The sequence below is a fragment of the Hevea brasiliensis genome, chromosome 1, assembly GCF_030052815.1.
Source record: "Hevea brasiliensis isolate MT/VB/25A 57/8 chromosome 1, ASM3005281v1, whole genome shotgun sequence".
Classification (NCBI taxonomy): domain Eukaryota; kingdom Viridiplantae; phylum Streptophyta; class Magnoliopsida; order Malpighiales; family Euphorbiaceae; genus Hevea; species Hevea brasiliensis.
The window spans coordinates 50,521,351-50,544,745 of NC_079493.1; the positions used below are offsets into that span (position 1 = coordinate 50,521,351).

General features: G+C 31.0%; 1 protein-coding gene across 1 annotated transcript; it reads right to left on the reverse strand.

The window, feature by feature from the left end:
• Positions 1-1,970: 1,970 nt before the first annotated feature.
• LOC110663870 (glutamine synthetase nodule isozyme) lies at positions 1,971-8,915 on the reverse strand. The gene is made up of 13 exons (XM_021823325.2): positions 8,738-8,915; positions 8,619-8,658; positions 8,399-8,502; positions 8,175-8,223; positions 7,922-8,028; positions 3,759-3,846; positions 3,518-3,646; positions 3,357-3,431; positions 3,206-3,259; positions 3,090-3,127; positions 2,845-3,004; positions 2,649-2,709; positions 1,971-2,289 (listed from the first exon to the last, which is right to left on the reverse strand). The coding sequence occupies exons 1-13, from the start codon at positions 8,809-8,811 to the stop codon at positions 2,198-2,200; spliced, it is 1,071 nt and encodes a 356-aa protein (XP_021679017.2). The 5' UTR covers positions 8,812-8,915; the 3' UTR covers positions 1,971-2,197.
• Between the last annotated feature and the right edge of the window lie 14,480 nt (positions 8,916-23,395).

Below are 23,395 nucleotides of genomic sequence, written 5' to 3' on the forward strand. Positions count from 1 at the left end.
ATGACCACAATGCCCCTGTTCGGATTGCATTCCCGATTTTTCGGTAACACCGGGTTTTGTCATTTTTTCGATTTCTGATTTTTCTTTATACTAATTAATTAATTTTTCTTTGATATTTCTAATGGTATTTATACTTCAATAGGCATTTATTTAAGTCCTAAAAATATTTTCCAGGGTTCCCCGCAGTCCAGGGCTAGTCAACGGTCCTCGCCGCAACTTCCCGGTGCGGTCACCCATCGCTAGGATTCTCGGCTCGTTTAACTTGGTTACATTTCATTGCTATTATTTTTCCTTTGTTTTTCTTGTATTTTCTTTTCTTATATTTCATTATTTTATGTCTCCTCATCAATGTCTAAGTGTAGTTCTAGGCATCCTAGCTGTCCGGACAATACTGGTCACCGGAACAGTAGAACGCACTACCGAACATAGGGGTGTTACAGTTATGGATTGAGAACAGTAAGCTTTACTATAGGCCTCAGGGGCTTTATGCCAGCCCAGGTCCTAGTAACGGTCCGACCCATAGGTTGGGTCGTGACAGTGCATCATGGGAGAAATTGGTTCAAGGGTTGAGTTAAGATCACATGGTTCATGTAGATGGACCAGAGGACTTACACTTGGAGATCTAGCTTCTTGGATGGTTAAATTTGATTCTGCACTCCATCAGGTAACAAATTCCTAAACCTATGTTTAGGTTTTCAAGGGTTGTTATTTGTCTTAAGTTTCCTAATGACAAAATAGGCTAAAAGGCCAATCAGTGTTACATGTTGTAACCTGATGTTGGGCATTTAACATAGAAATGAAAAATGGTTTCAAGTGATACATGAAACTTAGGTTAATTAAAATTAAAATTACCTAATTGTCCAACCCCAATGCTTTCTCTCCTTTAGATTCAACATGATTTTCTTAAGGAAGTTATACATTGCAGTAAATCTCAAGACAAAAGTACTATTCGGAATTCATCTTTTTTTCAATATTGGTATGAAACTTACTTGCCTACTATATCTGCAAAAGGTTAATAATCCTACTCTTAGTCAAGGTATTTATAATTATGGTATTACTTTGATATCAACAAAATAATACTAAGAGTCCATATCTTGTAGTTTTTATTTGGATCGAATGAAGATATATATATATATATATATATATATATATATATATATATATATATATATATATATATATATAAACCTCTAGGTAGAGACAACTTCCAAACGATGTTAGCGCCAAACCAAAAAAAATAATATTTATAGTACAAATATTAGTCACCTTACAAATTCCATCTACTGCTATCCAAAGAACAAAGAAAAAAAAAAAAAAACTGTAGTTCATGATGATGAGTTCCATGTTAAATGTTCGTTTTGTGCAATTGAAACTGAGACAACGAAACTCAAACACATGTTAAAATAGTATATTCTATTGTTACCTATGCAATTTTTCTTTTCTTTTCTTATTTTGCTTTTTTACTTTTTTTTTTTACTGCAATAAAACATCATTTCAATGTGGACATTTTCAATTTAATAAAAGTATTCAATTATTATTAAATAAAAACCTGAACATTTTTGGCTAATTTCATTTCACATTAAATTTTAGTAATATACATTTATTAAAAAAATACAACTACTTTATAGTTGCGAGAATTCGATTAGTTTTAAATAAGAGCGAACATGATTTTCACTCGATTAACATTTATAAATTAGAAGGGTATATACACCGGAATGCCAGTAAATATTTTCTTCTCTAGAAGGCATCCATCACCTGTGGCATCATGAAGTTCAACATTTTTTTTTTTCGGGGAGACGGGCGATTCAAAAAGCAATTTCGTTATTGTTTTCTAAAAGATTTGCTAAAAAAGAATGCCAATTTTGTGTGATCCACACTTGGAGTTTAAACCGCTAATTACCTAATTAAATATCTGATCAATCACGAACTTCATGGAAACATAGCCAACAAAAAATAAAATATCTTTGGGATGAGACACAGCTAAATTGCAATGCTTTTAAACGAATCAATAGTCAAGAAACTAGAAACCTCCACAAACTGAAATCAAAGCAAAGCAAAGCAAATGATCAATGCAAAGCAGGCCAACTAAAGCAACCACATCAAACCGACATTAAAATCTTATTAATTTGGACCTTCACAATTTGAATCCATTTCTTTCAATCATATTCTGAGCAGTGAGCACCAGTTTCTTTTCTCTCTAAGGCTTCCAGACAATGGTGGTTTCAGCTATCTTTGAAGTGACAACATATGGATCCATGTTAGATGCTGGCCTCCTATCTTCAAAATAACCTGCCAATTATAAACAATAAAAAAAGGGTTGAATTAGACAAAACTGCAAGTCCGCTGTGCTAAAATGGACAATATCTCTCTAGACTAGGCTAATCGAAAAATGTACACCATTAGTGCACTTATTTTTAGGCCTGGCCGCGGCGCTGTTCTGATTCACAATCAGCTAAAAAATGGCTCGAAAACGTTGGTTCCAGTTCCCAAATGTATGAATCTAAATTGATTTCTAAGGTCTTCCTACGATTTTAATTCTAATATGATTTCAAGTAATTCAATCACAGTTCAAGTCAACCATGAATTTGACCAATTTTGATCTGGTCCCCAATGGGATCTAATTGTTTGCACCTTAAAGGTATGATTACCTTTTCCATTTTTCTCAGTGTCACGGCCAACACGGATAGATGCACCCCTGTTTGCAACCCCCTGCAATTTTAGATGCAGTAAAATTTTATTCAAACTGCTGATTAATTTTAGAATAAAAGGCAAATACTAATATACTACCTGAGTAAATAATTTTACGGAAAAACAAAAGGATACAGAAGAAGAAAAGTAAAATACCCAAGAGAAAGTGTTGATATCAGCAGTCTCATGGCGACCTGTCAATCGCCTCTCATTACCCTCTCCATAAGCAGCTATGTGCTCCTTGTGACGCAGACCCAACTTCTCAATAGCCTTCTTGATCACATGTATTCCACCATCATTTCTCATTGACTTGGTGCTGTCAAGAAAATATCAAAACCGAACAATCAGAAATGTAATTTGTGGCATATTCTTTAAGATGTCTTGCCTATGTCCACACATACCTGTAGTTTGTGTGTGCACCAGCTCCATTCCAATCACCCTGGAATTATTAATATCAATCAAAGCACGAGAAGAGAAAAGGGAAAACGTAAAGGAAAGTGACTGAATCTATACAGACCTGAATTGGTTTTGGGTCAAAAGAAAGGACGACCCCTGCAATTTCGGTTATTCGCTATTTGAACAAGGAGAATAAGATATCATCAGAAAATAGGACAAGAAAGAAAAAGGAGAAAGTGAAACGAGAAAGTGTGGGAATTTCATCGACAAACCTCAAGAATGTATCGAGCAACCCACAATTCATCACCAGCAGAAATACCAACAGCAGGGCCAACTTGAAATTCCCACTGTTTCAATGTATAAAAACATGAAAATAAGCTAGCGTGAAAGAAAATCAAGTAAAAGGAAATATATTTTAACACCAATTAGATACCTGGCCAGGCATAACTTCACCGTTGATGCCACTAATATTGATACCAGCATACAAGCATGCCTTGTAGTGGGAATTCACGATATCCCTGCCAAAGGCCTTGTCAGCCCCAGCTCCACAGTAGTAGGGACCCTGCACACAACGATTTTATTTTATTTTATTTTATTTTTAAAGTGATAAAGGATAGCAAGCTGTAGTTATTAATCATGGAAAGTTCTAGAGGGAACAAGTCACAGATACAAACCTGGGGGCCGGGGAAGCCACCAACTGGCCATCCAATAGGCCATTTAACATCCTTTTGGAGAAGGGTGTACTCTTGCTCAATCCCATACCTGATCACAACACATATATGCTATTATATGATATGATATTTAGTCACTTCACTACCACATTTGTACGCTGTGTTTTTAAAATCAGAATTGGTGTGCTGTTCAATTGATTTATTTTGGTAAAAAATTAATAAAAAAAATTTATTCTATTAAATTAAAATTTCATTTTCAGTTAATCAGTCTAAACCACTATTCAGTTTGATACTGAAAACACTGTTAATAAGTGAATGATTATATTCTTAATTATAATTTATGGTTGATTAATAAAAGAGAATTAGGTAATTTAGTCCTTAAATTTTATGTATATTAATTAGTTATTTCTTTTATTTTAAAATTACATTTCCTAATTCATAATTATTCATTTGATTAATTAAAATGCTTTTTTTATTAATCAAGGAAAAAACAAGTCAAAAGTGAGAGAAATCTTTTTAATACTGAGGTATGAAAAATATTTTAATAGAAAATATTTTTTATATTTTCTAATTTATGGACACTCACAATACTATCAATAAAAAATATTTTTTTATTAAATGAAAAACTAAGTCATTTTTAAGACTCTTTTCAAAAAAGAAACTCATTTTCTGAACATTGACAATATTATTATAATGTGAAACACTTATATATACATGACATAAATGCGTGCTATTAATTTAACATTACAACCAAATAATGAAAAATATTTATGAAAAACATTTTTTTAGAAAGTAATTTATATGAAAACTACTTTTCAAAAATTATCTTTAGCGAAACAAATAGAGTCTAAGAGAGCGTTTGATTTTGTTATTAAATTTTAATTTTTGAATTAAAACGTATTTTTTTAAGTTATAAATTAACATAAAAATAAGTAGTTAATTGTTTAGTAAAACTATTTAGAATTAACTTTTAAATAATTTAAATATTTAGTTAAAAAGTTCTTAAAAAGTAATTTCTAATTTGTCAAAATAATAAAAAAATATATAATTGATTGTTATTATTAAAATAAGAATAATATTGATATTTTAAAAATTATTATGATAAAATAATAATTTATTTGATCAAAAAACTGTTTCAAAATAAATAAATAAATTATAGGTAAAAGGTAATTAATGACTTTTGATTTATTTTAAATAATTTATTTAATTATAAAAAAATTAAATATTAATTTATTTATAACTTTTTACTATTAAATGAATTTGATCGATTTTTAAATCAAACCAAATATCTTTTAAAAACAACCCTCCATAGTCAAAAGAATTTCTTGTTCATTTGCTTCTAAATAGGGAAAAAAAAAAGAAGCATTTTAAGAAAAATTGGTGAAGTTTTGGACTGCTAGAGTAATATACTTTTTTTTAGATGGGTTTAGGAAGTTGTCTTATATTTTTCTTTTGATTTTGGGATTGACTTTTGAATTTTTTTTTTTAATTGATTTTACATTTGTTGAGGGAAAGAGAGCAGAAAACAGGGAGAGAGAGAGAGAGAGAGAGGAGAATAAGAGGGTAGAAAATAGGGAAAGAGAGAGATGAGAGGGAGAGATACAGAGAGAGTCTTAAATGGATAAAAAAAGGAGAAAAGAACGGTAGCATAATAATTGTTTTTGAATGAAGACATGAATTTGCTAGTGAAATCAATAATTAGAGATTTATTGATATAATTTTTAAAATAAAGAGATTAATTAATTAATTTTTTAAAAGAAAATTAATATATTAAGATTAAATAATTATTTATCTTAAATATTAAGTGATTTACTAGTGTGCTAATTAAATTTTAATATATATTGTGGGTGGATTTGTTAATAAGTTTAATTATCTATTTTGTTATGGAAAGTTTTTATCGATAATGATATCATATGAATTAGAAAATAATTAATTAAAAAGGGCTTGATTACAAAAATAATAATAATAATTAAAAAGGGTAGGTAAGCAGCGGACTTGGTCATAAGAGACCTAATGCCTTTATTCTTTTCAGTATTACCTAACAGCTGGCAATTAGTCGATTCTGGAAGTAGGTCAACCCAAGCAATCCTTCACGCGTTTTACTTTGAAAATTTTATAATTTGACTCCTAATCCTATTTTATATTATACTCCCATCTTTATATTTTAAAAAATTAATTTTTTAATTTTTTAACTTTTATATATATTATATTTTAATCTTTAAATTTTAAAAATAAATAATTTAATCACTTTAATTTTAATATAAAATAATTTAATCATAATAATTTTAATATTTATAATAATTTTATCTATTTACAAAAAAATTAAATTATTTTATAAATTAAAATTACATAAATCAACCGTAATATAGAGTAAAATTTAAAAACTAAATAATTAATTTTTAAAAAATTTAAAAATAAAATATAATATTATATAAAATTTAAAAATTAAATAATAATTTTTTAAAATTTAAAAATTAAAATATAATATAAAACAAAACTCAAGATTCAAATTATAAAATTCCTTTTATTCTTATCCCATTCAATGTATTTTGGCCTAAATTGCCTAAATTTCCAAAGCATTGCCCCATCTTTTTCGTTCGGTCCAAGTTATGAGTGGATTTTCTTTTGTCTAAAAATAACCAAAAAAAAATCTTTGACTTTTACAATTTATTCTATTTTTAATTTAATATTAATAATATTATTTTATTAATTGATTAAAATTCAAATGCATGTATAAAACCTACGAAATCACCTTAATAATAATAATAATAATAATAATAATAATAATAATAATAATTTTTACTACTTTCAAAACTACTAAAATATTATTTTCTTATAATTTTTCTTTACATAAAATTACTAACTTTTATCTATCAAATATTGAAAAATTATATAATTATTTTTGAAAATAAATATTTTATATTAAACAGCATTATAAACATATAATTTCTTACATTCAGAAGAGGTTTATATAAATACATTTTCTATTTCTTCTTGCAAAATTGGATAATATACATATATATAGTTTGAACATTATGCTTCTTAATTTTCTTTTTAAAAACTTTAAGCCTATTCAAGTCTAAAAGTATTTAAAAAAAAAAAAGAAAAAAAGAAGAATTCAATTATAAGAAAACCGTTAGGGTAAATTTATAAAAATGAAATTATAAATTATAAATGCATAAGAATTGCTTCGGTCCAAATCACTTTTAGGACAAGAAGAAAGTCACAGAAGGGTTGCTTTATGATTTGGACAGATAAACACCAAAGAACCAAAAACGACATTCTAAATCGTCAATTTCAGTAAGATTTTAATTTATTTCCCATCACCGCCAAATTATTTTGGCACTATTACAACACCTTTTTTATTTATTATTTATTTTTTTATTTATTTTTATTTCTTCCTCTCTCTTACATGAAAAAGAAAAGGCAATATATTAAAAAATAATTCCAATATTCTATTAAATATATTTTTAAAATAAAAAAAAAAAGTTATGTCAATAACTACCAACTCCGATTCACAATCACATGCTGGTTGAAAATTTCGACCCACGCTAGGCTACCACTTTTCCAAGACACCTTTTTTTTTCAAACAAAAATATTTTCCCAACATTTTTCATGAAAATTCTTTTATTAACTAAACATAAAGTACATCAATTTTGAGTAGATAAAAGTATTCAATTATTAGGTTTTCAATTTAAACATTAAATTATGTACTTTTAGAATTATCATTTTTTTATTATGTATATTTATTTAAAATTAAATTAAAGTATTTAAAATTTTCTAGTATAATTAATTCTCTATGAGACTCAAATTTAAAAACATATAATTTTGAGATGAGTTAAATATCTTTTGTGATAAGATATTTGGTTAATAGATTTTAAATTTAAAAGATTAATTTATTCAATTTTTAAATTATAATATTTTTTATTTAACTTTATTTAAAATTAAATTAAAACTTATTAATATATATTACAATAATTAATTATTGCATTACATCAAATCTCATATAACAAGTGATAATTTACCCAACAAACAGAGAGTAAATGCATACTACAAGTATAATCCATAAGTAGAAAAAGTGAAATATAAATATATTTATAATTAAAATATAAAATATATTTTTTTCAGATAATATTAATTAAAAAAAGGAGTAATAAAATAATTACCAAGGCTCCTCGGCAACAACGTCGGGGTGTCTAAAGATCTTGGCTGCATTGTGCCTCTTGTTGGTAGGAATAGGCTCGCCGGCTGGGGTGTAAGCATCGCACATCACCTACAATTGTCCATTGTGCATAAAAAGACATTAATACCCTTGTATTTTAGTTGTAAAATTTAATGCATATCTTCCAAAATTCAAACGATCACAAGAATAAAATGAGATACAGCACAGAATCCTCAAAACACCCAATCACTATTTACCAGGATATTGTTTCCTCTTCTGAAGGGATCCTTAAAGATTGCTTGAGGGCTGATCATTAAAAAATTAAAAAAAAAATCAAAATACATGTATGTAATTAGAATTAATCATATGATCAAAATTAATCAGAATTTCTTGATAAATATCCAAACTAGTTGATAAGTAAAACAACAAATGATAGATCAAGAAATCCAAGTTAATTTCCTACAGGGAAGTGGAAACATACTATAGAATGACTTCACTGTCATCTCCAGGGGCTTGGTCTGTGCTTGAGCCATCGTAGTTCCATTTGGGAAGTTTGGAAGGATCAGTCGCTGGTCCTGGCAGAGTCTGTGAACAACACATACATGAATCTGATCAAGCTGGAACAGAACATTGGAAAGGAAAAGACTACTGCCCAGATCATTAAATCCAAGAAAGTTAAGTTCTTGAGGGAGCAAACCCACCCTTGCTTTGCTTCTCAAGTCCAAACCAGAACCCCCGATCCTGAAAGAAAAGAGAATGAAAAGTTACAGAAAGTGTAAAGTAAAGAAAATTGATGCACAGTTTCAGAAATAAACCATACCAGATGTATTCAGCTATGATCTTCTCGGTGGTCTCAGAAAGATTGAGGTTGATTAGATCGCTAAGTAGAGACATGGCTACGCACTCAGAGGGACAGTGATGAGCACAGAGAGAGAGAGACAGAGCGAGGGGGTTGCTGAGAATAAGGGGTTTAGGTTAGGTGATTAAATATAGGTGATGTGCTAACCTGTCATCGCCACCTAATTTTTTAAATAAATAAGGAAGCAAAAATGTGACGTAGGAAAGTTTGTGGAAGAATATTCAACAAGAAAATGGATTCCAACCCGGAATCTACGAAGTGATTGGGTGGTTTCATACTATGTGATTAGTCTTTTTTTTGTTTTTTGACATTCAGGTTTCCAGTTTTTATCCGTCTGCTTTTACACTTGGGAAAGTAATGTTAATTTATAAATCAATGAAATTCTTTTAAAATAGGACCTGATTTGGTGTACAAAAATATAGAACTAGGGGTACTTTAATAAATTCAAATCACTTGTCATATGTGTAATATCTATTCAGTTATTTATGAAATTTTCAGATATTATTAACTCTTTAACCTATCATCTTTCACTAATTATTCAATTAATCAAAATATCACATCATCCCTTTAACTAATTAGAGCTTACCATTATTGTAACACCCTAAATTTATAGACCGTATTCAATATATTTTAGTGAAAAATCAAATATTGAATATGCTATGTAAATTAGATTAAATGGGGGTTAAATTAAAAATTTGAAAAAGATACTAATGGATTTTGTTGCAAAATTAATGGAGCTTGGAGGGGGGGGGTGTTAGTAGTATGTCCTAGAGCATATCATTTAGTACGTATCTTGTACATATTTTATTAATAAAAGGCATTTTCACTTTTCCGTTTACATAATATATTTATGTGTAATAGAAAAGGTCCATTGATATTTTGTTAGAAATATTATTCTTAAGTTGTTAAGAATATGAGTGACAATATTTCTAGCACAAAGTATCATAAATAGGTTCACAATCAAAGATACTTCATAATAAAGACATGACTTATACAGAAAAGATTGTATTCATGTTTGTTCCCAAGTTATTTATATGAGATATAAATAAGATGGAATGGTGAGTCTCATACCATATAACAAACATGATAGGCACTTATAAATGATAAGTAGGCCGAACCAGTGACACTTATGACAAGCACATGGAGTTTACTCTTGTCAATGTTTTGTCATAAATCATATCAGTGCATATAATCTTTAGACCTGAGATAACACAGTTATCTTGTATATAGGTAGTTTGAGTTTGATACTGCTTTCATACTTGTACTGTGTATGGGTATATGGGCATGTGTTGGCTCCTACTAGTTATATATGGAGGTAGGTGTTGATCAAGATGGAATTTGTTCCTCTAAGTAAATAGAGATAAAATCCTATGTTCATTTAATTGTTCTTGATGTTTCAAGTTGCAGGCCAGGACAGATAGATTTATTCAGAAAAGAGTTTCTGATGAGAAAATCTTTTTAATCAAGAACTGGAATTAAAAGAGAACATAATATTCATAGCAAATGGAGTTTGACATAAACCATGACTCCAGCTTGAGTTGGGATTTTGTAACAGAGATTCTAGTGCATGGTAACATATGATTATAGGTTCATTTAAGGTAAACCTTATTACTAATTGGGTGGCTATGGCATGCTATGCTAGGTGTTAACCATGGTCTATGAGGTTCATAAAATGATTTAGAGAAATTATTTATGGTAAGAAAGAGTTCTGATGATATTAAGAGTTGATATCATGTCTCATTGCCAATTAGTGATGAGCCTAGTAAGTCACACACATACACAAGTTATCACCTAATTAAATATGATTTAATTAATTAATTAAAGAGTTTAATTGATTAATTAAATAGGTTTGGTTTGCAATTAGATTGCAAAGTCCCTAGCATGACTTGAAACCAAATCTAGATTATTGGATGTATAATATAAGTTAAATTTATATTTAAAGTGTTTAAATATGAATTTAATTAATGAGAAATTAATTAATAGAGATTAATTAATTAATTTATATTTGATATAAATTAATTAGAAGAAGAAAATAATTATTTTGGGTTAAGAACTCAAAATTAAGACACAGGGGCATTTTGGTCATTTTGCAGTGTGACACGTGGCACCATGAGATGGTGACACATGGCATAACACATAAGCTTGCCAAATATTTTTTAATCATGTAAGATGATTAAAATCAAGATTAAATATAGGTTTGACACTTGGCACAATGTGATTGGGTCACTTAAACCTAGAGCTAATCAAAGGGTGACATGTGGCAAGGGTTTAATGTGTTAACCTAGCTATTTAAGTGTTGTTATGAGAAAATAAAAGACAACCAGCAGCCATACTCCTTTGTCACACCACTTTGAGGGTTTTTATCTCTTCTTCTTCATCTCTTATCAATTCAAAGAGATTAGCCATCAATCTCTTGAATTAAGAACACTAGAAATTGTTTCTAGTGTCCTGTTTACATCTCTAATCTCTTAAAAGACAGAACTTGAATTTTTAATTAATAGAAAAAGCTTTAGAAGCTATTCAAGGGCTGCCATAGGTGTTCTTGGTGTGGACAAGCTAGAGGGACAACATCTGGTGTCCTGAAGACGAATCTCAAAGGCGCAGACATTTGCGAAGGCATCAAGAGGTTAGTGTAATCGTTCTTGATTTAATCTAGGGTTCTAAAATTAATCTGATTAATTTTAAAATCTTAAATGGCAAATACAGATCCAAAAACATATTAAAAGAGTTTTAATATGTTGTTTATCATTGAAATCAAATAGATAAAAATAAATCTTGCATGATGCATGTGACCCTAGGTGAAAATTTTTGAATTCAATGGTATAAACTTGTGTTTTTCACGCTTCCGTTCCTTCAGGGGGTGAACATCTAATTGAGTTTAATTAAGATAATTAAGTGTGATTAATTAAATTAATTAATTACTAAATAAAGGAGACCAATGGCAAGGAGACATATGTTTAAAAGAAGATAAATATCTAAAAGCATATAAAACAAAACTTGGTGTCTTCTTCTTCTTCAAGGTCAGCCGCCCTTCTCTCTCTGTACTCCATTTTCTCTCACCCAAACTCAAATAGAACCCCTAATTCAATAATCTAAGATGCTATTTTATGATTGAATTGAAGGAATTGAAGAATAAGCCATGAAATCAAAGTGAAAGTGAAGAAAAAATTCAAGATTGGTGAGCTGATTCAAGGGGGCAAAATTGCTAGGGTAGAACTAAGGCTAAACACTGATTTGGCTTGGGGGTTTTTAATGAAAAGTGGTTGCTATTGGGAGTAAGTTGCTGGAACTAAGTTGAGGTAAGTGTTTGTCAAAGCTTATTAGCAAAAATTGTTACTTTATGCATCCTTGAACGGTGACTACCAAGATAGTATATCAAGTGAATAGTCCGTACTTATTTGGCTATAAGTTGAGTTGTAGAGCTACAATTGAGATGTAATTTATACCAAAATTTTCTTAAGACATAGACCTATAATTTTTATGTTTTAACCCATACCTAATTCTTAGGGCAAAGTGGTTGAAATTTTAGAGTAATTTGAATTTGCAAAACTGAAATTCCTGAAATTTCAGCAATTAGTCTTGTGACCTTTGTGTAGTAAATAGGGCATATCTTCCTCTGTATATCTCCAATTGAGGTACAATAAGATGCTTTAAAAATCTAACACATAGGCTTAAAATTTTTTTTTAGAGACCCTGTACAAATTCTGGGTGTAAAGTGCTTGAATGTTGAGTGCAAACTTGAATTGAAAATCTGGAAACCTGGAATTCTCAGGACAATGCATATGTGAATAGTAATTGATAATTTAGCCATAACTCATGATCTAGGACTCCAAATTAGATGATTCTTGAACCATTGGAAACTTAAACCATGTAGGAACATTTCTTGTGAAGACTACTTTGATGGAATCTGTCTTTAGAATGGTCAAATTGGCCTATGAACAAGAATCATGAATTCTGATTATAGCCAGACCTGATTAGGTAGAAACTGGATAGTATATAGAAAAATAAGAAGAAATTGAGATCTAGACCTTGAAATGGGGTGATTCTTAATTTAAATGAAAGGTAAGACACCATGTCACACCCTACCCCTCTATAAGGCATAACATGATCCCGTAGTATACCTAATGAATTACCAACTCCGTCTACTGATAATTCATTAAATACACTACCAGGGATTTTAAAAACTTTTCTTACTTCTTTTACAGTGGTGAGCACTATTTACAGGTGTGAAAGACTTTGGTGAACTGAAGTGAAACAACTAACTCATTTGATTTATTTGGAATATCTGTAAAAATTTTGGCAAGGTGCCATTTGTATTTTGGACAAAACAGTTCTTCAGAAAACCTGTAAAAAGCACTTCAATATATTTTAAAATCTCAACTCCAATATTTTTATCAACACAACACATTTCTCAAGTCAAATCCACAGTGATTTTCAAAGACTAAGATACAAAGATATAACACAATTTTTACAAGCCAAATAACTCATAATTATTTTACAACTTTACTGTACAACTTAAATTTACAACTGCTCAAAACCAAGAACAAGATATACATACAGTGAATATACATTACAGTACAAAATGCCACATGTGGTATACTCACTATACCCAAAAATCTCTCATGGCGATACTACTAGCAATTTAGCCTGCTCTGTCTCTCTACTGCGACAAAGAATAAAGCTATCACGAGACAATGTCTCAGATGGTTCACAACATTATCCAAATACAAATTTTAAATCACAATTCATAAATCATATCTATAGTGGATACTTAAAACCATAGTTAAATTCAAGACAATAAATGTCAACAAGAATTTAAACTCCATTTGTTAATATCACAATAATTTTCAATAAGTCGATCATGGTTGAATTCAATAGACAGGATAGGTCAATAAGACTTTACATCAATTTCACAATCTCACAATACATAATAACACAATTCGATCAAATAATTGAAGAATAAAGTTTTGCCAATCTATAACACAATTTAGGCCATGACACAATTTTTCCATATATGCCGTGTTGTACACCACGACACTAAATGCTCACCCCAATAATCGAAATCAATGAGGAGGAAGCTAGCTATATAATGAGAACTCATCCATACTCACCTCGATGGGAAGTCAAAGAGGAGGAACATAATCATACTCACCCTGCACTAATAAGTCAAAGAGGGAGGAATAATCACACTCACCCCATTAATGGAGGAGGAACATATTATCGATGTCATGCCAATTGTGAGTCAAAACAATTCCAAACATTTTATTCAAATGATCCGTAAGAATCCAATAAATTTCCAAAGTTATAATTTCATTCACAAAATGGCAACACATTCGTAATTCACTTCAATTTCCACAAAACCATTTACGTTGCTTTTCAATCAATAAGTATCCATCAAATACCATTCAAACAATTTTTCACAGTTTCAAACCATTCACAATGTTTTTCAATCAATAAGTGTCCACCAAACACATTTCCACAATTTAAAACAATGATATGCAAATAGTCAATATTTATTTCCATTGAAAATAATTCAAAAGACACAGTTGTTGTGCACAAACCTCGATGACTGTCCCGATCCGACTCGGTGTTTCCTTCCCTTTTCCCGAGTCTTTGGTAATCGAGAAACACAATTTGAAGTGTTTCAAGACTAATTTAAACTGTCTCTATCGATGGTGTTTGGTAAATAATGCACTGAACTCAATTATTCACTTAATCACCTAATATACCGACCCTCATTGCGTTTTAGGTAAATTAGGTTTTAGTGTCGTTAATATGTCACATTTGATAGGGTTTTAGGTTTGGTATGTTTTACCAAAGTCATTTCCTTGCTTAGTGCATTTTAATGCAAATTGCTGGATTCCGGAACACTGGTTTGACCTAACCGGACGATCTAGTTCCCTCGGTTTTCGGTCTCGGTCGAAACTACAAACTTGTAGATTTAGGTCTTATGGACCATGCGTGCAAAATTTTAGGTCAATCCGAGTTAAGTAGACCAAGTTATGGTCATTACACTCTTGCTGGTCAAATGGTACCATTTTAGGTCAATTTTAGGTCAAATTGGTCAATTCTGGTTCGGCCATTTTTTGGACCCGAACTTGTGAAAGTTGTTTGACTTGCTTATGGTCATTTCTGGGCTTTGGTGTCTTCATAAGACTTGTAGGTATGGGTCTTAACTATTCTTGGTCAAAATTTCAGGTCAATTGGACCTGGTTTGAGTGAGTTATGGCCTAAACACTCACTGCTGCCCAATTGGTCATTTTTCAGGTCCTAATTGCACCTAATCCGAATTGGTCATTTTTTTAGGTCACCTTGCAAGCAGAATTTTGGCATGGTTTCTCAATGAAAGTTGGCACATTTTGTGCCTAGTTTCACCTCAAATTGGTCTCATACCAATTGAGGTTACACATTCAAGGTTATAGGCTAAAATATACACTGCCCTCAATATGCATTTCACACCCCAACTTCAAACACACACTTACCTTTGCCATTTGTTTACTTACCTACCAAACTGTTTTGGCACATTACCAAAAGCATTTTCTACATTACATTAGCATTATTTTGGGCAGATTCCAATCACCCTCAACACACCAAATATCATTCACAATTACAATTTCTAAGTACCATTACAAACACACCTAAACATTACAAACTTTACACACACTTTACAAGATCAATCTACATACATATCATCAATCCTTCTAGGTTAATATTCTGCATACATTTCCTTCAATATATACCATTACTCAAGTGTCCCCAAGCTGCCACAAACCATTCTTCAACATCAAAGTGCCGTCCATTTTACAATTTCCCATCCAAGTGCATAAATCACCACATAAACATGAAATAATTCACTAGGTTACTAATTCATCATGATCAACACCATTTCTCATCAATTATATGCACAAATATCTCATCAAAAACGTGACTCATGGCTGTCCAAAATGAAAACAACAATAACCCTTCAAACTCAAAATTTTCTTTCACCAAACTAACACCCATAACATGAACATAAACTTTAACAAAGAAATTCTCAAAAATGCAAACTTACCTTTAATTGTAACTTGCTAAACCTTCATCAAACTTCTCAAAATTAGTATCAATATCTTCCTTGTGATGTGTAGACAAAGTTTAATGAAGAACACTAAGAGGTTGGAGTTGAAAATGGAGAGTTAAGAAAGCTTGCATGAAAAATGGCTATGGAGTTTCCTTCACTCTTCAATTCGGCAATTTGAATGCAAATGAGGAAGATGACTTATTCAGCTGCATTTTAAGTGTACACATGTCCCACTATGTATTTAATTAATCCCCTTAGTGGTCCACTTAGTCACTTAATCATATAATAAAGTAATTATTCATTTATTCCACATTTAACCCATAATTTCCACTATTTATTTTAGGTACCACCAATTTAATTTTTCATTTTATTTTCTAAGTGTAATACTATTTATTTTTAATGGACATTTAGGTCAAAAGACACTTCGATGTCAAATGACCATAATGCCCTGTTCGGGTGGCATTCCTGATTTTCAGACACGGGTTTTGTCTGTTTTTCGATTTCTCACTTTTCTTTGTACTAATTATTTAATTTTTCTTTGATATTTCTAATGATATTTATTCTTCAACAAGGGTCTATTTATGTCCCAAAAATATTTTCCAGGGTTCCCCGCAGTCCAGGGCCAGTCAACGGTCCACGCCGTGACTTCAAAGGTCACCCATCGTTAGGTTTCACTCGTTTAACTTGATCACATTTCTTTGCAATCATTTTTCCTTTGTTTTTCTTGTACTTTCTTTTCTTTTATTTCATTATTTTATGTCTCCTCACTCTCATTGAAGTGTGGTTCTAGGCATCCTAGCTGTCCGGACAACACTGGTCACTGGAGCAGCAGAACGCACTACCGAACTTAGGGGTGTTACACACCAAGCTATAAATTATATGAAGACCATATGAGCAAATTCTGTCTTTAGGGTGCCCAAATAATTGATAGAAAATTAGGTACCAAATAGGTGTCCATCCTGGAATAATAACTCACCTTTTTAAACACTTTGTGAATAAAGAGTTATAAATGAATTTCTGCGTGTCTAATTGTAACACCCCTATATTCGGTAGTGCGTTCTACTGTTCCGATGACTAGTGTTTGTCCGGACAGCTAGAATGCCTGAAATTATATTTAAATGTTAGTGAGGAGACATAAAATAATAAAATACAATAGAGAAAAATACAAGAAAAATAAAGGAAAAATAAGAGCAATGAAATGTGACTAAGTTAAACGAGCCAAAAACCGTAGCGATGGGTGACCGCATTGGCAAGTTATGACGTGGACCGTTGACTAGTCCTAGACAGCAGGAAACTCTGGGAAATATTTTTAAGACTTAAATAAACATTTATTGAGGTATAATTGACTTAGAAAATGTCAAAAAAAATTAATAAATTAGTACAAAGAAAAACAAAAAAATCGAGAAACCGATAAAAATTGGTGTTACCGAAAAATCGGGAATGCAAACCAAATATGGGCATTTTGGGCAATTGACACCTAGAGTTGGCTTTTGACCTAAACGTCCATTAAAAATAAATAGTATTAAAATTTAGGGACCCCATGAAAAAGGAAATTAAATGTGTAATAAAATTTAGGGAAATGTGGGGGGATTAAATGCAATTATGAAAACTTTAAATTATAATAAGATTAAAATGGGTTAGTGGAGCACTATGGACACCTTAAAAAATTACTAAGGAACAGATTAGTGAAGCACTAGTAAGTACATCTTCTTCTTCCACAAATTCCTTCAAAGTTGCCGAATCCATTTTCCTCTCAAAACTCCATGGTCGGCCAAACTTAAAGCTTCATACCACCTTGATTCAACCATGGAATCCTCTAGTCTTTTTCACTAAAGTTGTTCTATACAACTTGGGCAACATTTTGGGAGCAAGAAAGGAAAGTTTTGGTGGAGTTTTGAGAGAGTCCATAAGAGGTAAGTAACCATTTCTTCATCCTTTCTTTGTTAAAGTTTATGTTTAGTTTGAGATAGGTGATTTGGTGAAGAAATTTTAAAGTTTTGAGGAGTTATTGATATATCCAATTTTGGACAGCCATGGAACCTCATGGTTAATGAATTATTCTTACATATATTTGTTGGGAATTCATGTTGATTAAGGTGATTTAATGTCCTAGTAAGTTATTTCCATGTGTATGTGGTGATTGTGCATTTGATATTGAAGTTGAAGAAATTATGGGAAACTTTGGCAATTTGGAGCATTTTGGCAGCCTTGAGACTTCTTGGTGAATGCTTGAATTCATGAAGATATTTGATGAAATGTGATCGTAAAGATTGCTAAGTATGTATGTAATTTAATAGTGAATTTATATGTAATGGTTAGGAGTGTTATGTGTATATATTGTTTAGAATTAGATATTATGAATTGGAAGTGTAATTGGTTCATTGTTAATTGGTTATATTCTGCCCAAAGTGACTATAATGTAAAGTGATGAATGGTTGTGGTATGATACAAATGCAGAATTAGGTTTGGGAAGTGAAGTTATATCTAGTTAAATGTGTGATTGGTTGGTACTTCAAAAATGTGTTAAGGGCAGTATATATTTTTGGCTATAAATGGAATTGTGACTCCAATTAGTATGAGGCCAATTAGAGGTGAAACTAGGCACAAAATGTGTCAACTTTCATGTTGAAAGCCTACCAAAATTCTGTCCAGAAAGTGACACTAAAACTGACCTAATCCAGAATTGCAAATTTGGTAACCCAAAAATTGACCATTTGACCAGTAATCAGTCTTTTGGCCATAACTCACTTAAAACAGGTCCAAATGACCTGAAATTTATACCGTTGAAAAGCTTAGATATAGGGCTACATCTTTTGTAGAGATTACAAAACCCAGAAATGACCATAAGCAAGTCAAAATGCTTACACAAGTTCGGATATAAAACCTGCTAGAATTATAAGTGACCTAAAAATGACCTAAGTTTGTCATTTTAGTGCAACCTGTTCAGCGTTGGTAAAATGACCATAACTTGGTCTAGTAAACTCCAAATGACCTAAAATTTGTGGCAAAAGTTCAATAAGACATAAACCTACAAGTTTGTAATTCTGACTAGGACCCAAAAACTGAGGAAACTAGGTCATCCGGTTAGGTCAAAACAACATACTAAAATTCGATAAATTGCAATAAAATGTAATACACTTGAAAATGAAAATTGGTAACATATACCAACACTTAGAGACTATAAAATGTGATAAATTAGAAACAATTTAAATGAGTACTAAAACACTTTAAATTGTGTGTTTTAGTTAGCAACGACTCAGGGAAGGGGAAAGAACCACTGAGTCAAGGCCAAGAGGCTACTTATTAGAGGTTTGTGCACAATAGTTATTTTCTTTTGATTTTCAATTGAAATAAATTATGACAATTTGTATGTTATTATTTTAAATCTTGGAAATTTGTTTGAATGTAATTTGATGGATACTTAATGCTTGGAAAAAATTACAAAATGGTTTGAAACCACAGCTATCATGAATATTTGATTGAATTCCTCACTAACTTGTCTAGTGGGATGAAATGGCTTTGAATTCCCTCTCTGGCTGAAGTGTTGAGGTGTGTGCCAGTTGAGGACGAATAGGATGAGTACTCATATAATTGATAGCTAGCTATGTTATTCCTCATTAGCCATTGGCTTTTGGGATGAATTGGACTTTGGAATCATGATTAAGCTGTGTGTGTGATTTATTGGTATTTATTGAGACATTGTGAAATGGAATTTAATTCTTTATGACATTCTCTGTCTTTTGAAATTAACTATGATTTTAGGTATCCACAGTTTATATGATTTATGATTTATGGTTTTAAATTGCATTTTCTTAATGTTGTGCACCACTGAGACATTGGCTCAGCGATAGCTTTTTCATTGCTATTGCAAGTAGACAGACAGATAAAGTAGCAGAGTAGGCTGCTTATGCTACACTTTTGGGATGTTGCCGGGTATATTGAGTATACCACTTCCTTGTATTTTTTGTTGTAATGTATGTCAACTGTATGTATATATTGTACTTGATCTTGAGCATTTGTAAACTAAAGTTGTAAATTATTTTGGTCTGTAAAAATGTTGTATTATACTTCTCTTATCTCAGCTTTTGAACTACTCAGTCATTTTGCATTCTATTTTTGGAACTACTGAAAATGAGGTTGAATTGAGTTTGACAAATGTTGAGAAAATTGATTTGTGTTGAACCATATTGGAGTTTGGGAATGAAACAAATATATTGGTAGTGCTTTTTACAGGTTTTTGAAGAACTATTTTGTTCAAAATACAGACGGCACTCTGCCAAAATTTTTATGGAATCTATTGATATTGCAGATTTGTTATGTAATTTAACTTTGAGTAGAAGTTTTTAAAACCTGTCAAAAGTGCTCACTACTGTAAAAAGACATAAGAAATTAATTAAAATCCCTTATAGTGTATTTAATGGATTATCAGTAGGTGGAGTTCGATAATTCATTATGTATACTACGGAAACATGTTATGCCCTACGGAAGGATAATGTGTGACATGTTTTGGTGATATCAGAGCTTGTTTTTAAATTCTGTTTTGACCTGTAATTTGAATATTCTTTCTTCATAATGTCATGGTTTGATACATACAGTACATTGCATTATAAATATGCACTAACGGGAGGAAATCTCCTTGTTTTATTTGTTCAAGAGGTATAATATCCTCTAATTGACTATGGAAGAAGGGGACCGTTCAGTCGATCTATCAGTAGAGGCTGAGGTATAAGGGGAAGCCCCAGCCTGTCACACCTTACTCCTCGTAAGATGTAACATGTTCCCATAGTACACCTAATGAATTATAGTACTTCACCTAACGGTAACCCATTAAATATACTACAAGGGATTTTAAAACAATTTTCGTTCATTTTGGAATTGGTGGGTAAAATTTTTTTTTCAAATATTAAAAACCTTCATTTAGAGTCCAAATATAAATCAAATTTTTGAATATTTAAAATCTCCGTAATTTTTACAAAAATTTCGACAGAGTGCCGTTTGTATTTTGAGAAAACAGTTCTTCAAAACCTGAAAATAAAAACACTCCCAATAAATTTCTCAATTCACAACTCCATTTGCAACCACCAAACTTCAAATCAACAACAATGGCAATACTTTAACTCAAAATCCAAATTTCAAATCAAGAATTAATATCTCAAAACATTTCATAACTCATGCATATTGCATTTTAAATAATTAATTTACAATCATAAACTAATTTACAAATGCAAAATCTAAAAAATAATATTATTACAATTTTATTTGTACAACTGCTCAAATTACAGAGATACATATACATACTATCATATTTACATCAAACTAAACTACCAGGGTATAGACAAATACCCATACAAAAATTCTTCAATTATGCCCCTCTCTAACTGTAGCAGCTCGCTCTGCTGCTATATCCTTTTCTCTATCTGCGACAGCAAATTAAAGCTATCGCTGAGTATATAAATACTCAATGGTGCACAATAAAGCATAAAATGCATAATATAAAACATTTACGAATAAATCATCATTAAAAAATCTCGTAATCGCATTTCACAATTTTTTTTTTCTCAAATCACATTTATAACAAATCATAATTTTCAAAGCTTAATATAGAGCACAACCTGATCAAACAATTTAATAAACATAGTGTTGCCAAACAATAACACAACTTAGGCCATGACACAAAATTTTCGAACATGTCGTGTGTACATCACGACAAGGCAAACACCCTCACTAATCGAAATCAATGAGGGAGGTGGCTAGCTAGTTAATGAGTACTCATCCACACTCACCCCTTAGAATGGGAAGCCAGAGAGGGAGGAAACTGATCAAATATCATACTCACCCCACAAGTGGAGGAGGAACATATTAGTATTGCCATGCCAAGTGTGAATTAAAACAATTTAAATCAAGTTATTCAAATATTTTATACAATTCACAAATCATATATCATTCTAAACTTTTCATTTACAAAGTAGGCAACACACTATTTTTCAAATAAGATTTTCAAAGCTATAACTTAATTTAAAACCATATTGTTCAAATATTTCATACAAATCAATAATTAATTTTCATTCCAAATTTCCATTATAAAATAGGCGACACAACATTCTCGAAATTCATAATGAACAAAAACATTCACAATGTATAACAAATCAATTTCCATTATGAAAACTATAATTTAAAAATTTTTGTGCACAAACACAATCAATTTTCAAAATCAAATTTCCATTAACAAGTGGCAAAACTATAGTTCTCAAAACCCATAATTAACACAATGCATACAAATCAAGTTTTCAGTGGAAAACAATAATTTAAAGTTATTGTACACAAACCTAGACTTAATCGCCTCTAGGCCTTCCGAGTCTTTTTCAGCTGAAATAAAAAATTTATAGTGTTTCAGTACCTTATTTCAAAGTTAATTCAATAATTAATTCATAAATACTTAATTCTAGCCCAAATATGCTTAAACTAACATTCTTGGAAATTTTCATTTAGGAGTTACTATTCATGATACTATTCAAGTTAATTTGTTGACTTTCTAAGGCTTAATAGGTATGGGAACTCCAACTTCACCCACATACCATATTTTGGTTACCAAACATGTTGGTTTTGGTCATTTTCTCAAATTCTAAGTCTTTTAGGTAAATTTGCAATTTTTCAGTTTTTGTGTTGTAAGTTGCACTGTTCCATTAGTCACTTTACTGTTAGAATTTGGCAAAACTTTCTTCATAGGAAATGTTCCCTATTATCTTAAGTTTATTCTAATTTTTGAATCACTCCAATTGGAGTTTTGTAGCTCAAGTTATAGCCATTTGAATCATGACTGCCGGATTAGACTCAACCCAGTTTTCTGGGCAATTTTTGGTTCTGGCAGTTTTAGGTCACCAACTTTGGGTGGCCAAATGACTTGGTTAATGGCATAATTTGAGTTTGTGTTCTTCATAAAAGTTTTAGGTCTATATCTCACCTAACCACTGGTAAAATTTCAGGTCATTTTGACCTGTCTAGCTCAAGTTATGGCCAAATGAACAAACAATGTTTATTTGGTCAGTTTGTACAGGGCAGACTGCAATTTTTCAACTTTGGTCAATTTGTTCACTAGGTTTTAGTCACTTTTTGGGCATGTTTTCTAAATGAAAATTGTGTCATTTAGTGTCTATTTTCATTTTCAATTGGTCTCATACCAATTGGACTTGTAAAATTTCATTTTTAGTCCCTCAAAGGAAATTTGGTCATGCTACCAGCAGCATGACCATACTCAATCCGAATTTGGTTTTGATTCAAACACCTCTAACACTCTTCATTAGGTCACAAATGACCATTTCTCACTTTACATTAGGTCAAAGACATCATTTACCACTTCCTCACATTTTTGTCTCTAAACCCTAATGTCCAAAACCTTAATTCACACTACTTATTGCATTTAGATAATTTCAAAGCTCTCAACTATAATCATTCAACTAATGGAGGTCCATAAACTCATTCAAATCCATCAAACCATGCAAATCATACTCCCCTTCAAGCTGGCCAAAATTTCAGTTTGGTCCTTCACAGTTAATTTCATTTCA

Bases quoted from the DNA above. Each gene is read 5' to 3' on its own strand.
- LOC110663870 (XM_021823325.2), bottom strand. From the start codon at position 8,811: ATGTCTCTACTTAGCGATCTAATCAACCTCAATCTTTCTGAGACCACC. The intron at 3,647-3,758 runs GTTTGTATCTGT...CGTTGTGTGCAG, and splicing joins GTGGCTTCCCCGGCCCCCAG to GGTCCCTACTACTGTGGAGC. The intron at 3,260-3,356 runs GTTTGTCGATGA...TTGTTCAAATAG, and splicing joins TTGCTCGATACATTCTTGAG to CGAATAACCGAAATTGCAGG.